This window comes from Quercus robur, chromosome 8 (genome assembly GCF_932294415.1).
Source record: "Quercus robur chromosome 8, dhQueRobu3.1, whole genome shotgun sequence".
Taxonomy (NCBI): Eukaryota; Viridiplantae; Streptophyta; class Magnoliopsida; order Fagales; family Fagaceae; genus Quercus; species Quercus robur.
The window spans coordinates 46,062,527-46,080,347 of record NC_065541.1 but is presented as its reverse complement, the minus strand read 5'-3'; the positions used below and the strand labels follow the sequence as shown (position 1 = coordinate 46,080,347).

Here is a 17,821-nt window from a genome sequence, read left to right as displayed (position 1 = left end):
TTTGTTTTGTCTTGGTTTAAGTAGGCTACATCAAGAGTTTTGTTGTTCAACTCGTTGGCAACTACTGCTGTTGTAATAGGAGATATCTAGGTTCATATTCCCGCCTCCAACTAAGTGTTCTCTTCAAATTGGATATGGAAATTAAAATGTTGTCCAAAAACTAAATCCTTTTTATTGTTAGTAGCCTATATTCTGATGAAGATGGTCATTAGAAAATCACTTTGTTTCTTTACAACTATATATCGATATAATGTATGACATTATGGTACAGACTGTACATTAATTACTGATGATTCATGAGAATCAATTGAATTAACACCTAAAAGATGGCCAGCCACTTCTGATTCAATATATGAAGTGGTGGAATCAGTATATGGACTTTCAATACTCATGCTTTGGGTTCTGCTTGGATTCTGCCAGAAGTGATTTCTTATGGTCTTCAATTCGGAATTATTTGCTGAAAATCCTGGACCAGAAAGTGGTTCTTTCACGGCAGTTCGGCCTTCAAGCATGCTCACTACTTGGGACATTATAGGCCTAAGAGTGGGGGATGCATTGGTGCACAAGAGAGCCACATTTAGCATCACCATTGCCTCCTCTGTTGTATATTCTGAACCCAAGCCTGGATCAACTAACTCCAATAGACTGCCTCTTTCTTGCAGAACATAGGCCTGAAAAAATTCCCAAAATCAATGAAATAAAAATAAAATTCAAAATTGATTGTGTGTGGAAGAGAGAGAGAGAGAGAGAATGAACTATATCAAGTTGTTAATTTATTAAAATCAAATAGGGAACACTTAAACAGAAATATTGTTTTTATTTGTATTTGCATTATATTTGGACATACTTGCAACCACAGATTGTGGTCTCAATGTTTAGACAGGTAAAAACCTAGAAGGAAATAGCACACCTCTAAAGAATAAAAAGAAAGAAATTCTGAAGCAATTTTAATTTTTAATTACCCAGTCTAGAAGGTAAACAAATTCTTCCTTTGGCCGATAGTTTGTGTTGCTCTTTCCACTGACAATTTCTAATGCAACAACTCCAAAGCTATAAACATCTGCTTTGTTAGTCAAGTAACCACGCATTGCATACTCAGGAGCCATATAACCACTGCATAATCAAATAGCACAAAGAATTTTCAAATAAAACCAGTATTTCAATCTTAAACTGATATTTATGGTATTAATTCTGAGGGCAAAGACGTTGAAGGGACTTGTAATGAGGGATTGGAAGGTAGAAGTATCAAGTCAAAGAAATTCTCTACAATTTCTTTTAAGTCTAACAATTGGACAAAACCTGAATGGGCAATGTTTGCTCACATGATAAGGATAAATTCTTCCTCTTTTATAATTTCCATAACAAATATTCATGATTAGCTAATTTTAGATAAGTTCATGCTGATTTTTTATGACAAAACTTACATTGTTCCAGCAACCCGGGTACTGATGTGACTATTGTCATCTTCATTTAGTTTTGCCAAACCAAAATCAGAAATCTTAGCATTGAAATCCTTATCAAGCAATACATTGCTTGTCTTTATATCCCTATGCACAATTTTTAGCCTTGACTCCTCATGGAGGTAGGCCAAACCTCTAGCTATACCTAGGCAAATTTTCTGCCTGGTAGGCCAGTCCAGTTTCAATCTGCATGTTGTGTCCTTCCCTGTATACAGTAAATAAAAAGAAAAATCAAATTTTCAGTGGCCTTTACTTTTGATAGGTAAGAATAAGTTTACTAAAAGAAGACTACTTCATGCACAATGGACACATAGTAGACTACAGAATTATAAAAAAATTATGTACAAAAGGACAAAGACTTTAAGAACAACGGAATTAAATTTGTAAAACCCCATGCACAAGACCAATCAAATTGAGAGCCTCTGAAGGTGGCTAAATTTTCAGTGCCCTTTATGAATAACAAGATATAGTGTATGTGATTTACACGTCTGAGATGGTTAGAAGTGCTCACCAAAAAGTGCACGAGATAGACAATTATTTTCCATGTACTCATAAATCAGCAATAACTGGTTCCCTTCAACGCAACATCCATACAACTTTACTAGATTTGGATGTTGTACTCCAGATATCATGCCGATTTCATTCACAAATTCTCGATTTCCTTGCTTAGATTTTGAGGAGAGTTGTTTTACTGCAATTACTGTGCCATCTGATAATTGACCCTACTTCAAAAAGAAGAGTACTATTATACTTGGTATCAACAAATGAAAATCACACAAATGCGGATGCGAATTACATATTAACTGCAGCAAAATGTAAAGATAATATAATTTGAGTATCCTAAATTCAAGTCATTCTTCTCATTTAGGATTTTTCTCACTTTTTGACCCTTCTACCGGTTATCAAATTTTTAATGTTCATAAATTATGAGTATTTAATCATAGTCAATATATTATCTTAAACAGCTCCTCTGAATTCCTTGAAAGATATGGATAGCTCTCATGAATGAAAATCCTTGAAACCTTTCAAAAAGTTGAAGTTGCAACACAATCATTAATACGCTGGAATAAGTAAACTATATTCCCCCATAACTTCTTGTGTACAGTTGAACGTAGGTTCTAAATATAAAAAGATGGAATAAAACAAGAATAAAGGCTTTACCAAATTTCCATTTAAATAATGTCAAAGACACAAACACATGCATATATATATATATATATCCAATCGATTACAGGAAGTACTATCTGCTCTCTTGCAGTGGACTTGGTCTAATAAGTAGACCATATGATCCATCAAGAACGTGTAGGAAAACAAATTAAAAAGATGCAAGAGAAACACAAAATTACCTTGTAAACTACACCGAAACCACCTTCCCCAAGTTTGTTTACAGGATCAAAGTTCTTGGTGGCAGCTTTGATCTGTTGTAATGTAAATAATCCTGTTTGCAGATCTATACCTCTAAGCTCTGCCAAGAATGTGCTATTGAATGTCAATAGAGAGAGACACTGAAAACTATGTCTTTTATACCCTTTTGTTAATTTGCTGCAGCAAAAGAACATATATGGAATATGGAAACTTTCTAGCAGATACAGTTAAAACTATGCTGACAAAATGTTTTTGGAGTTTAACTGAAACTGTTTCCAAGGAAGTCATCTCACTTTTATTAAAAAAATCATGGTAATGAAAATTGTTGCAAACTTTTAAGAGCACCTTCAAATGCAGGAAAGATATAAATAGGATTTTAATTGTTCAATGCAGCTAATTCCAGCCAAAATGATACGTTAAAGTATGGATTTTTAAAGACTGGATATGGTTATGCTATTGTGGATTGTCTTTTGCTGGACCTGGCTGTGCTGTTCTGTAAGATTTTAGGAGATATCCAAGTAGTTGAAGATTTTTTTAATTAAAAAAAAAGGATAAATTTTAACTTTGAAGACCATCATTAAGATATGGGTACTTTCTAGAAGATTAACAAGTTAGAAATATGCTGGCAATTTCTTTTACCTCGAATTTAAAATAAACTATGTCCAAGGAAGTCATTTTGATTTTCTCAAAACATGGTGGTAATGAAAACTATTACTTTTTAAGAATATCTTCAAATATAGGAAAGAGATACAAATAGGATTTTAATTTTTCAATGCAGCTAATTCCAGTCAAAATGATACACTAAAGTATGTATTTTCAAAGACTATGTATGGTTCTGTGCGGCCATTCTGGACTGTCTTATGTTTCAACAGTTCGTACTGGTCTGCATGATTTAAGGGGATATCCAAATAGTTGCAGCATTTTCTTTTTTAAAAGGAATCAATAGTAATATAAGGGGAATTTCTAGCAGATAAACTGTTGAAACTATGCTGATCTCTCTCTCTCTCTCTCTCTCTCTCTATATATATATATATAGATAGCTCAAACTGTGTTCAAGGAAGTCATCTTAGCTTTCTCAAAAAAATCATGGTATGAAATTATTATTGACTTTTTAAGGCAACCTATATATACGGGAAAGAGAGACAAAAAGTATTTAATCTTTTGATGCAACTAATTCCAGTATAATGAGACATTAAAACACAAATTTTTAAAGACTTTGAATGGTTATGATAATGAGGACTGTCTAATGCTTGACCTGGTTGTGCTGGTCTGTAAGATTGAAGGAGATTGTGTGTGGAACACAAGGAATATTGGAAGTTGATATGGATTTTTTTGTTCAATAGATCTATAGTAATTTCCATGTGGAACTGTGATGTGTGATGTATTAGAAGGGGACTTAATTATATTGCAGTTGAAAGGTGTACAATGTTGTTTTAAGAGATGCCAATAAACAAGGATCCTTTCATAGTTCATACCTTTGTCTACAGAGACTTTGCCTCCCAGCCAGCCTTTCATCCTCATGACCCACAGGGCAAGAAGAATGATAAAAGCTGCTGCAGCCGCTGTCCCAACTTCTATCATGAGCTGTCTTTTTTTGTTATCATCTGAAGGAGTTTTGAAATCTGTAAAATGAGGAATTATCTCCAGTCAACAAAACTAAAAAGGAACAAGTTGGTGTAAATAAAGGTAAACAGAAATGACTAGCCCAACAGGCACATCCCAACTCATTAGGACATTCATTTTTTACAAAGTAATTTGATACCAGTTTAATATTAAACTGATTAAAAAAAGAGCGGAATTATTGTGTCATTAAAGAAAACTAGCGGGTCATTATCATATTCAACATAATTTACCGTGTGGTAGGCAAGCCCTTTCCCTTCTTCTTTGCATGAACATATAGGGAAATGGAACAAAATGCATTGATTTGCAACTTAGTAAGGAGCTTTTACAAGATTAGTGATTTCCTTACTGTAATAATAAAAAAAATCCAAATAAAAGCCAACCAGTTGCATTTTTAAGTGCTTCACAACAAGCTCTCTCTCTCTCTCTCTCTCTCTAAAAAATTTAATATTATAGAATAAGACTCATGTTAAGTGACAGGATATACAAGATAAAGAAGAATCTTGAAGAATTTATAGCTTAGATTAACTTACTAGGATCTACTGATATAGCTGATACAAGAGGACCATACACTCCTCTAAGTGGGATGCCTGTTGTCCCTTTCCCAGCCCAGTAAAAGTGAATCTTCAATGTATGACTTGTAACAGCTGCAGTAAATGTCTTCACAAGAGGCTTACCAGCTCCACCTGCCTCGTCTTCTATATTGAAATTTTGCAGGACCAACTTGTCCTATATTCACAAATAAAATAAAGATTGTACTCATTTGTATACAACACAGACAAAGTGCAATTTCTTTGTCATTGTGTGTGGTAAAGTTTTTCTACCTGGATGTAAACATCAAATATACGTTTCCCAGGGCTCTTAAATGATCTGTCACTGGTGAAAATAATCTCTGCAAAGTGGAGCTTAACAGTGTAGTTCCCATTCATGAGACACAGTCCATAATATGTCAAAGAGAGGGGAGAAGCACGTGCTGTTGTGTACAGTTCTGAATCAAGCCTAGATACATTTGAGAGTGCTGAACTATTAGCTACAATGTAGATATCTGAATTAATATCATTGTCCAGGAAGTTCCCAGTGCTGCTGATTGCCCAGCCCTGACCCATGTAAAACATGGAAGCAGCTCTTTGTTCTGTGTCATCTTCATACTTCTTACCGAGGACATTTGCTTCCTTACCACCACAATTAATGTACAATGAGTAATGACCTGTTTTGAGTTTTGAAAGTTCAGGAAAAAATATTTAGAAAGAGTTATCTTCACAAACATCCTATTAATAAACACTTGAAGCTAGGCTCACCATAGTACTTTATATTCATTCGGCATTAATAGCTACTCTATTCAGGTGGAATTAAATGAGCGTTTCTAAAGTTGTCAATTGAACTGACTCCCCTCATACTCTCTGTTTGTTTTGTTTTTCCTCTCTAGAGAATAGACTTTATTGTTACTCCTATTTTCAATCACACAAAAAAAAAGTATAGTTAAACAATTCTAATTTTTATAGCAAGGGCCCATACAGAATGCAACAAATGAATTCTGAGTCTTTAGTTTAATTTTAATTTATTATGAAAAATTATAACATGAAAATATATATATTTCTTTCTTACTATGCAGTGCACCTTTCACTATTACATATTGGTCCCAACTTTCAAAGAAATACTCCTTTTTTTTTCTTTTCTTTTTTACTTTTTTTTTTCTAATCCTTATTTTCCAACATTCTTGCTATTAGTACAGGATGCCTGAGAAGAAGCAAACTGGCATACTCATCTTCACTTGCTGGATTACCATTCATTATATTCAGTAATAACAGTGACTATTGTCACTAAGTATTGGTTCAACAATAAAGTAAAATTTTCTTCTAATATTTACATTTCTGATTGCGTCAAAAACAATTTCCAGAGACCAGGACTTTTCCCAATTACAATCACAAAGGAAGATACCTACAATTATTTTTCTTTTTTTCTGGAAAGAGTGGAAGGGGTGTTTGTGTGTTTTATTTATTAAATTCATATTATTCAGTTGAGAATCCAGAAAGATAAATGTTTATCACAATCAACTACTGAAAAGAAAAAACACCTGGATTGATAAACTTACGTCGATTTTTTATAGAAGGGCATGGGAAATTCCTTTTTAGGCATGGATGAATTTTACTTCTGCAACAGATGGCAAAGGTGGTTGAGGTTATTATATGAAGACAAACATGTCAAAGATTGAAGATATAATTCACAGACCACAAGCATTGACAAATTCTTTTGGTTAATATGAGATTATATCATACAGGAACAGAAATCATACGATTTATCTGCTGATGAAGAGTAGCTCTCCACTAAGTTTCTGCAAAATTGTATCAAATGGTTGTTTGTTGTCATTCTCTTGAATGCTGTTGATTAATTAGAAAAATATAACTTAAATAACACTCACACATTCCCATGAATACATTCTGTTGGACTTGAGCTTTCCCAAGTGAAGTTATTGTAAGAAACATCCCTGTAATACCAAAAATCAGCAGAATAAAATAGTAACCTATTTTTTCACATAAATAAAATGGCTTCCACAAATGCTCTGGCTACTTTTTTTTTCCCAATGTATGAAAACTGCATGTCAGAATCAGAGGACCAAAGTTCATGACGAAAATTGTAATCCAAATGCAATAAACTCTAAGTGGAACCAAGCAATTATCAAAATGGTACTATCGTTATTGCTATTAAACGCATTCAAAAAGGAGATGGAAGGGTAAAGATAAGTATCAAGGAATTACATACATATACTTGTTTCTTCCTAAGACCCATGGTGGTATAGTTCCAATGAGCTTGTTCCCTGTCAAATAACTAGTACAAAACAACACAACATTCACACCTTAATGATAATGTGAATGACAATGTGAAAAGGTAAAAAATAAAAATAAAATTATGGGACATCCGCTTACATGAAATCTACTTGTTGAAGTTGGATGAATGATTTTGGAATTTCACCACTCAATTCATTAAAGCTGAGGTCACTGTGTAAATAAAGCAAAATGGATATTAATTTCTACCACAAGGGAATCAAAATCAATACCTACTCAAATTAAAAATGCCAATGTTTAAAGCAAAACAAAGGATCATAATAAGTATATTGTTTATATTCATACATGTATGTATATGCAACTTTTGAATATATTTATATTGATGTCTAAAGAAGTCTAGAAGAATGAATCATTGGATGTTAACCATGATCATGCAGTTGCACAAACTTAACCAGTGGAAGAAAATATGAGGACCTTCTGTCATAGAAGTTTCCTGAGAATCATGGCAGAATTCCAGATTCTAACTATCATAAGAGGAAAGTAATACCATTTAACTCTTGTTTGGGGTTTGCCAGAAAATTTGTTAAACTTTTACTTCTCCACTTCATCAGAATAGCAAAATTTTTAATATCTAGAGATATGAGAAATCGCCTGAGAGATATAACCAGAATATCAATGAGGTTCTGATATTCTACCAAAAGCACTTAGAATCTTTAGTCTACAATGAAATACTCCATAATTCAGAAGAAAAATCAGGCAACGTATGAAATACTCCATAATTCTCAAAACCTATATATTCAAATTTCTCCTCTTTCCCTGGAACTTTTACCTAGGTGCTTCTTGCTGAAATAAACACAAAATTGGAATAAAGGACCCTCCTAACTGTTTATCATTGTAAGTAATATGTTTGAAAAATCTGAATAGTGTGAGATGAACAAGCTTATTTCCAGCTTTCCCCAGAGTGGTATAAACTCATTGTCTATTTATTTTGATTTGCAAGGATCATGATAATGCAGATTATCCACAACCATTTCCACAATCAACTTTCTCCAAACATCATATAAAGTTAAATTCCATGGAATCTTAACGGACTAGGGTTTTCAAAGAGGAACGTGGGGTTCTTCGAAGCTCATCACAGTCATTTGCTGATCTACTTACAGGTTTTTAAGTTTTGTCATTTCTCCAATATACTCTGGGATCTCTCCATAAATTAGACACTTCCTCAGTATCCTGCATTACGACATTGTTGTCACTAAAAAGCACCATAATTTGAAAGTATCAGAAGAAGAAAACAAGGTAATCAGAAATTCAACTCACAGCGTCTTCATGGATTTCAAATTAGTCAATGGCGGGAATGTAGACCCTCTATCTTTTAGGTCAGTTATCCTCCTAAATATCACAGTACACAAACTATCACTATATAACATTTTTTTGGAAGGAATTAAACGATAAAGTAGTATAATTGCATACAGATCCCTTAAGCTTGTTAAAGCAGAAATGCTCAAAGGTATTGGCCCCTTAAGAAAGCAACCCTCCATATGCCTGTAACATAGAGTAAAATTTTGTGATCAATAGAGCATAGACTATGAATGCAGTAACAAAGATGCAAGAAGCTTACAGTTTTTCAATCTTTGTCCAATTACTGATGAAATCAGGTATCTTTCCAGAGAAATTATTGTCACCTACCCTCCTGAAATGTAGTATAGAAACAAAGTTTATGAGTCATTCTGGGAAACATCAATGTATCAAACACATTTAATACTAAGAAATTATAACTTCAAATAACATTGTATATTATGAAATAATCATACAGTATCAGAAGGAGGATATATCAAGTAAAATATTATAATTATAATGTGTTATTTGTATTTCTAGGAATCCTGAAACAGGGGCGGAGGCAAGGGGGGGGCGAGAGGCGGCAAGTGCCCCCCTTGACCTCCTAAAAAAAATCTAGAGTAACAACCTAAATATTAGGTTATCAAGTATTTTGACCTTGACACAAACATTCCACACTTAGAGACTAGAGAAGAAAGCAATATTAGGTGCAACTCTTCCTAACATTATTTTGTCTTTTTCCAAACAAAACAAAGTTTTGTGGGTCCTACTTAACACCCATACTGTTTTTCCTTGCCACATGTTCTCAAGCACTGGAAATTTTTTTTCCTGGGGTGCTTTTCTTAGGGCAATTTGTTCCTCAAATAAGGTATTCCCACAAAATCATAATAAAAAAAATATATTTAGGTCCTTGTATATCAAACTAAAACCTTAGCGTTCCCTAATCTTTTTCTCTTCTACTTTAACTTTTTCATAATTTCAATTTTGAAACACTTTATTTTTACTATAGAACCAATTTTAACTACTTACTACTTAAAGAATAGAGTAAAAAATACTGAATTTTGCATAAACGAAAATGCAACTTTATAATTCTTTTATATTGATTTATTTTCTCAATTTATTTTAAGGAATAAAATTACATGTTTAAATTCTATATATTTAGAATAATCTCTTAATTTGCATAAACGAAAATGCAACTTTATAATTCTTTTATATTGATTTATTTTCTCAATTTATTTTAAGGAATAAAATTACATGTTTAAATTCTATATATTTAGAATAATCTCTTAATTTGCATAAACGAAAATGCAACTTTATAATTCTTTTATATTGATTTATTTTCTCAATTTATTTTAAGGAATAAAATTACATGTTTAAATTCTATATATTTAGAATAATCTCTTAATTTGATTGTTATTAACTATAATTTTTTTTATATTTATGTTAATAATATGAAATATATACTTATAATCAATTGAGATTATGGAGAAGCCAAATTATAATAATGATTTAGATTCAAATTCTAAACAAACTCATATCGAGGTGTATTTTACTAATCTTCCAATTGAACAAATTAAATTATGTATGAAAAAATAAATTAGAGTTTATATTATATTAGATTTTGTATGACAATTGCATTAATAGTATATAATTCTATATCTTTTTTTTTTATTAACATCGATTAATAATATTTAGATTAATTTTACTTTCAATCTTGTCATTTAATTTTGCCCTCCCTAAACTGAAATCCTGACTCCGCCACTGTCCTGAAATGCTTCCATTGCAGCACTAAAGAGAGCTGTTATAATATAAATGGCTCAGCTGTCAAGTCCAGTCTGAATTTCATAACACTGGGCTTGAAAAGATATCATGAATTTATATATTTTGGTCAGTTAACTGATCATTTCAATAAGAATATAGGTGTTAACTCACATATCAACCAATTTGGTCAACTTGGCAAGTGCAACTGGCAGCTCTCCTGTGAAAGCATTCGAGCATAGCATACTAAAAAAGAGAGGATAACAATAACATTAAAAATATTACAACATAATTCTCAGTAATGGTCCGTTTTGATGATTAATGTAAGTGAGAATGTGAGAAAGATTTACAGTTTTCGTAAATGGATCAACTTTCCTATGTCTGGTGGAATGGGTCCTGAAAATCTGTTTCCTTCGATACTCCTGTAAAACACATAAATTACTATTTACTTTAGATAAAGCATCTAAAGCTGGCTTATGGCCATTTATAAATCTGGCAATGTTTAACCTAGACATGCCAAGCTCCCATGGATTAGAAATTTACAATCACCATATATAATTCAATTTTACACATGTCGTGTTTTAATTTGGATTCAGCACCAAAAATCCAGATAAGATACTCTAAAATTTTAGAAATATTTCATTAATTCTCTTTTGATAGAAATAAGTTGATGGATTCTTTCACATTTAGCCTCAATAAATGGATTGGACTGGCTACTATTCAAATTGATTTAATTATGAACTAGTTTGCTTCTTTTCTTTTTTTTTTTTTTGTGACATGATGCAAATATGGCCTGAAGACCAGCATCAACTTATCCAATTGTAACATATATAGATTATGAATATGAAAATTGAATGATTCCAACATACAGGTTTTTGAGAGTGGTGATGTTGGTGAGAACTTTTGGGAAGGGACCTGACAAGCTGTTCCCCATAAAAGAGCTGTATATTCAATAAACAAAAGCATAAAACTTCAAGTTGTACAAATTGAAAAATTTAGTAATGATCCAATGGAGTGACGAGTATAATAGGGTGCTTACAGCTCGACCAAGCGCATGGTAGCCCATTGGGAAGGTATAGAACCAGTAAAGTAGTTTTTAGAGAGATCCCTGAATAAAAGAAAGTGGAACATTAGCCAAACAGCTCTAGCTCAAATAACACCTCTTCCTCTTATAAAACCAAGGTAGAGGATGAGGTCATGGGTTCAAGACTCATCGAGTGCATAACTTGCCAATAACAAAAATGGTTGAAATGATTATTTAGTTTACATTATAGAATAATTCTGGTTTTTTCCTTACAAAAATTTGAGGTGGGGGAGCTTGGAAAACTCTGGTGGAACAGTGCCTGATAGATTTTGTGTCTTCAAAGCTCTGCATATCTCTAAAGTAAATTAGTTGAACATGGCACTCATATCAAATGAACTATTTTAAATTTGGAATCCATATAGTACAGCTGATTCAAAATAATCAAAGTGTGGCTAAATCTATCATAATAACTGTAGAAAAACAGATCTGCTAAATCTATCATAATAACTGCGGAAAAACAGATCTACTTCCTACATTATTAGCACATAAAACAGAGAAAAGATCAGAATGGAAAAGTTTACCCAAACTCTCATATCATACAAACCAAAACACATAAAGCAAACGAAAAAGAAAATGTAACTTGAGTATTTTATAGGACTGAAGGATTTTTATTACATTAATTGATGACTGTTAAACTTTATTTGATAGATCCTTTTAGTAAATTTAGATGAGCTTTAACCAGTAACTGCATTTTTCTCACCAAATTCTCTGTGTAATCAGAGAACTAGGGTTGTTTAAGAGTGTCCCATCATGTATCACACCATTTTTGCAAATTTAGAGAACTACATAGGTCTCTAATATAAAAAGTTTCCATGTATGAGTCAAACCCATGATTGTTGGAGTTCACGTGTCAATAGAATTTTCAATTCCCATCTACAACCTTGCATGAAAAAAATTTCAAGCATATGGTAGCCAGAAAATACCCTATATGGTCATGATAAAAATGTTCAGATCAATATATTGTACTATATGCCATACTGCAGAACAAAACCAAACTTTAACATGTAAATGTTGTGTTATTGAACACACTTATGACAAATGGTCTTATATCTCAGTGGTAACAAAAAGAGGTCTACATTCATTCATGAATACCACGATGTGGTGTGAGATCTTATGTAGGACTGGCTTTATACTTTTGTACAAAATTAACTATAAATCCCAGAGTTTCATGGGAAATGCTTCTCTCTCACTCTCACTTGTAAGAACACCCATGTGAGTGGGTGGGCAAAATTAATCCAGCAGTGCTTCATCGTTATGAAGACACTAATTCTAGGAATCTAGCCAAACCCCTAAACCCACTTAATGGAAATTTAACTTAAAAAATAAAACAATAAGATCAAATCCCACGTAACTAGTGCACACAACTGACACAAGCTAGACAAAATCTATCTAAGAACATGTTTACGAACAATCTTTTTTTTTTTTTTTTTTTTTTTTAAGAATCATTTACGAACAATCTTAAGATCACAACAAAATTCACAACTTTTACCATAACTTACCACATGGACCTACTACTTTTATCCACCATTCACAACTCGTCACGAGGCGAGTTGTGGTAAAAGTTGTGAACTTTGTTGTCATTCTAACCTTTTTCCATTTTATTCTACTATGAGAAAGTCTAGACACAAAATAATAATAATAATAATAATAGCAAATTCAACCCTTGCTAAGGTGGTAGATTGTTAATGATAACTGATAAGTAAAAAAATAATGTCAATAATAGGCTCAAATGAATTCCATTACTAGCTTACCGTATCAACAGATGTCAAACATTTCTCATGTACAGCACTAGTAGAGGCGAGAGTGAGTGAGAATGAGACCTTTAACATGCACAATTACAAACACATGCCAAACCTGACAACCCTATCCCTATCCAAAGTCATCCGGATTCAAGCTGGCATGGGGTGTAGGCCCAAACCCGATTTCTTGAACTTTGGAGTTTGGAGATTAGTTTGTAACTTTGTCACGTAAATAAAACCCATTACCTAATGGGCTGTGTTTGTTAGTTATTCACGTGTGTTTTTTAACTGAAAACATGATTTTACATAGTCACGTTTTCAAGTTACAACAGCACAATGTGTTTTTAAGTCATATTTTCAAGTTATAACCACATAGTATAGTGTGTATCAGTGTATGTAAAACACAGTATATATAATTAAGAGGATTTTCCCTTACCCATTCCCATTGGCCATTACTTTATACAAATACAACCAGAAGATGAGGTTCTGTTTTTTAAATTAAAAAAACCGATCATAGAAAAGTTGACCCACGCGCTTTACACACTGCGGTCTGCAGTCAACGTGTGAACGCATCACTTGCCTTTTTTCTTTTTTCTTCTTTTGCTGTAAGTGGGCCCACTCGTACACTACTCTCTGTCTCTCTTCTAAAAGAGAATATGTATAAACTACTATAATTTACGTTAAATTATAAATTCTCTAATGTTTATCTATTTTTAATTCAGGCCCTTGGGTTTTTTTTTTTTTTTTTTTTTTTTTCACTTTTATTTGTTTTCAGCCTTCTGAGTTGCTTTACTTTATATAGACTATAGAGTATAGACATGAGGACTAAACTGAAAAATATATTAAAAACATGTCAAAATTAAAAGATATAATAATTTCTAGCTAATTAGCCTTATTTTTATCTTCCATTAATAAATCCTATTATATATAATCAAAATAATGATAAATATAATTCCTCCACAACTTGTGTGCCAAAATCTTGTTAGGGAAAAACATTAGCAGAGAACAAATTGAATGTGGAAAAAGGAAGAGAGAGGAGTACATGCTCACAACATGGCAAGAGGAATTGTGGTTGAAGGTGCAGTCACATGTCACATTGCTCTCAAAGCTTTTCCTTCCATCCCATACTCTCCAATTCCCTCCTCCACTGCAAGGATCTACCCCAAAATCCCAATCTTTCTTCCCTAGTTTCTTCCCTATCTCTTTCAATACCTCCACTGCACCATTTAACATATACCAACAAAACCCAATACAAATATCAAATCACCTGTTTGCTTTCTGAGAAAATATACAGACCCAAAGAAATAAAAAAGAGCATTCACTTTTGAATCTTGGATCTTTATTGAAATAACTATATGGGCAACTAAGATAAGTAACAATCTTTTTGAAACAAAAAAAAAAAAAAAAAAAGCTTAATGGTTTACAAATTACAACTAAAAATAAATAAAACATTGATGTATTAAAACTTTGAATCTCTCAATCAACTATGTTTTTGAGAAAACAAAATGATGTATAGATTAAAGAACTCTGAACTTTCAATCATGGACTTTTAATTTATATTCATTATTTGGGACCCAGAGTTGATTGAAGCCAATGCATCTGTTTACCATAGTTGAACTGAGCTGATTCAGGAATAACAAAAAGAATCACAAACTTTATATATAGTTGGAGAGTACGCACCTTCATCACTATGAAGCTTAGCAGTGGCTGCTAATCCAAGGGTTGCAAAGTAAAACAACGTAGTGGTGAAGATAACATGTGTAAGAAGCAACTTTATAAACGTAAAATCAGCTCCCATTTGGTTTTAGAATTGTGCCGAAGCTCCAGGTTAACAGTCTCAACTCAGTTTTTTAGAAGCTCGGAGAGAGAGAGAGAGAGAGAGAGAGAGAGAGAGAGAGAGAGAGAGAGAGAGAGAGAGAATGGTGAAGGAGATTGGAGTTGGGACAGATTCATACCGTGGGACAATGTTATATGTATCTTATTTGTCTATTCCTTAGTGCACCATTATTTGTCTATTGCAAAAAGATGAGTGTGGAAATTTTGGACCAACTATTTTGAGATTTTTTTTAGCACAACTATTTGAAATTTTATTTTTGGCAATTTTAGTCGGAACACGACATTTTAGGATGTGACAAGCTTCGTATGATCTAGAATTTCCGATCCCCTTTTAGTGGGGACATCATTTTTAAAAAAAAAAAAATTAGGAGGATAAACCAATTAAACTATAAAACTCATTAAGGACACTTGACTTAGAAATTGGATGGAAAGGTAAATCACAAATGCACATAAATGAGGGTTGTTTGGTAAGAGAATTTTTTTTAAAAAAATTTCTTATCTCAAAAAAAGAAAAATTCTAGTTTTAACTTTTAAATGCTAGAAATGATAGATGCTACTAATTATGTGTTTGAGTATTGTAAATATATTTTATAAGATATATTAGTGTGAAAAACATTCTCAATAACTCTAAAAATAGTTTTCAATGACATTATGATAAATATTTTGAAAAATGTAGACCCCACCCAAATCTGACATGACAACACTTAATGAAAATAAATTTTATTAATGAGCTCTCCCTCTCTCCCTCTCTCCCTCTCATCTAAAGCCTAAAGGTATGTTTGGTTGAGTGGATTTTAGGGAGGATAGTAAAAAATAGAGAGAAAAGTGGAGAGAAAATGATAGCTTTGTGTCTTTAGTATGGAAAACATTCTTAATAACTCTAAAAACAGTTTCCAATGACGCTATAATAAATATTTTGAAAAACATAAACCCCACCCAAATCTAACATGACAACACTTAACGAAAATTAATTTTATTAATGAGCTCTATCTCTCTCCCTCTCATCTAAAACCCTAAGGGTATGTTTGGTTAGGTGGATTTTAGGGAGGATGAAAAAAAATGGAGAAAAAAGTGGAGAGAAAATGATAGTTTTGTGTGTTTAGTTTGGAAAACATTCTCAATAACTCTAAAAACAGTTTTTAACGATGGGTCAGGCTTAGGTCCAGTGTCCAGTAGTATTGGACCCATTGAAATGATGACATGTATCCACTTTTAGACACGTGTCACCATCTGATCGGATCCAATGTACTAGATGCACTAGACCTAAACCAAGTCCTTCAATGACATTATGATAAATATTTTGAAAAACATAAACCCCACCCAAATCTGACATGACAACACTTAACGAAAATAAATTTTATTAATGAGCTCTCTCTCTCTCCCCCCCTCATTTGAAACCCTAAGGGTATGTTTATTTGGGTGGATTTTAGGGAGTATGAAAAAAATGGAGAGAAGAGTGGAGAGAAAATGATAGTTTTGTGTGTTTAGTTAGGAGAGAAAGGGGGAGAGAAAGCTCGTGGGGCATATGAGTCATGAATTTTCCCTCCTACCCCACCAAAAAGTAATCTTTCCAAAAGGGAGAGAAAAGAGGGTTGAAGATCAAAAGACTATTTTGCCCCTATAACATTACTACCGCACAGTACTCATTGCTCAGCCACTTTTGTTTTGCATCGTTCAAACCTTCTTTATTTCTTTGTCCAATATTAACGTAACTATGGCCAGTAGGAAGCAAGCAACAACGTTTTTTTTTTCAAGCTTGTCTATTATTCAATATTAGCATAACTGCAGGATTCTTCTTCTTTTTTAATATATTATTTTAACCAATTTAATAAATCACATCTTTTATACATAAAAATATATTGTAAGGACTGAATTTGGATTGGACCCAATATAGGATTGGGGTTTAGCCCAATAAGCCCAAACAATGAATTTGTAGAGCGTGGGTAAAAAACTAGTTCTATTTGGCAAGAAAGACAATAATAGTTGTTTATTTAAGAGAATCAAACATAAGTGAAATGAGAAAATTTGTCCTCGGCACAATCCGAGGAGCTATATTATAATATCAAGTTGATGATCAATGTTACAAGAGTTCAAAGGATTATTACAAAGATTCCTTGATTTCTCTATCCCTTTTCTTTAGGCCATCTCTCCATGCTATATACTATAATTTTGTTATCATCCCCTACCATACACATGTAGGTTAATTTCTAAGAACTCCTTCTTGTCTCATCCAACACCTCCCAAAACCTTCAACTAGCAGTTGTAAGGCTGTTTAACCACTGTTCAGGTATCACCTCCACATTAATGCGGCCAAAGAGTTAGCTGTGATGCATTTAATGTGGAGATAGCAGCTTTTGAAGATATTTGTTGCCTCCCTTTACTCCTCCCTTATCCAATGTCCGACTTCTAATCGTGATGCAACCTTGAAGGATGTCCAAGATGATAAGACATTCTTATTGACCTCGGTTCTCTGTATCCGAGATGACTTTTCTCTTCGGACATATTTTGGACTATCATATGTAATCCTTATTTTTTCTTCTTACTTATTTGACCATCCTCGGATTAGTTAATATCCTCGGATTGGGCCATAGGCCCAATTTGTATAGTTTTTAATAGTACCTTCTAACTAACTGGCCCCCACATATATAGATGGAGAAAAAAAAATAAAATAAAGTTAAAATTGTGTTGTGACATTTTTATAATGTGTCAAATTATTTCATGTATATTTTCTCAAAAAAAAAAAAAACTATTTCTTATATACTTCTATAAAAAAAAAAAAAAAAAAATTTAATTTTTATATATTATATAATAAGGGCATAATAGTAAATTCATACAAACTAT

The 17,821-nt window shown here is 32.7% G+C and overlaps 1 protein-coding gene across 4 annotated transcripts; it reads right to left on the bottom strand.

The window, feature by feature from the left end:
- Positions 1-147: 147 nt before the first annotated feature.
- On the bottom strand, positions 148-15,112 carry LOC126696170 (probable LRR receptor-like serine/threonine-protein kinase At1g07650). Of its 4 annotated transcripts, XM_050392947.1 has the most exons (24): positions 14,825-15,111; positions 14,187-14,361; positions 11,619-11,690; positions 11,361-11,429; positions 11,191-11,262; positions 10,672-10,743; positions 10,496-10,567; positions 8,847-8,918; positions 8,699-8,770; positions 8,546-8,617; positions 8,387-8,458; positions 7,370-7,441; positions 7,206-7,271; positions 6,865-6,930; positions 6,739-6,777; positions 6,538-6,596; positions 5,270-5,652; positions 4,979-5,174; positions 4,301-4,447; positions 2,807-2,925; positions 1,972-2,182; positions 1,425-1,665; positions 963-1,113; positions 148-671 (listed from the first exon to the last, which is right to left on the bottom strand). In XM_050392947.1, the coding sequence occupies exons 1-24, from the start codon at positions 14,940-14,942 to the stop codon at positions 261-263; spliced, it is 3,099 nt and encodes a 1,032-aa protein (XP_050248904.1). In that variant the 5' UTR covers positions 14,943-15,111; the 3' UTR covers positions 148-260. The 4 variants fall into 4 exon arrangements, with proteins under 4 accessions (XP_050248904.1, XP_050248903.1, XP_050248906.1 ...); XM_050392946.1 differs by having other exon boundaries at positions 8,546-8,770; positions 14,825-15,112; XM_050392949.1 differs by lacking the exon at positions 14,187-14,361 and having other exon boundaries at positions 8,546-8,770; positions 14,825-14,960.
- Positions 15,113-17,821: the final 2,709 nt, after the last annotated feature.

What these genes read in the sequence shown, in the direction of transcription:
- LOC126696170 (XM_050392946.1), bottom strand. Translation starts at nt 14,942, where the DNA reads ATGGGAGCTGATTTTACGTTTATAAAGTTGCTTCTTACACATGTTATC. An exon ending in TAAGCTTCATAGTGATGAAG is followed by an intron (nt 14,362 to 14,824) that starts GTGCGTACTCTC and finishes TAAATGGTGCAG; the next exon opens with TGGAGGTATTGAAAGAGATA. An exon ending in AGCTATATCAGTAGATCCTA is followed by an intron (nt 4,448 to 4,978) that starts GTAAGTTAATCT and finishes CTCATTTTACAG; the next exon opens with ATTTCAAAACTCCTTCAGAT.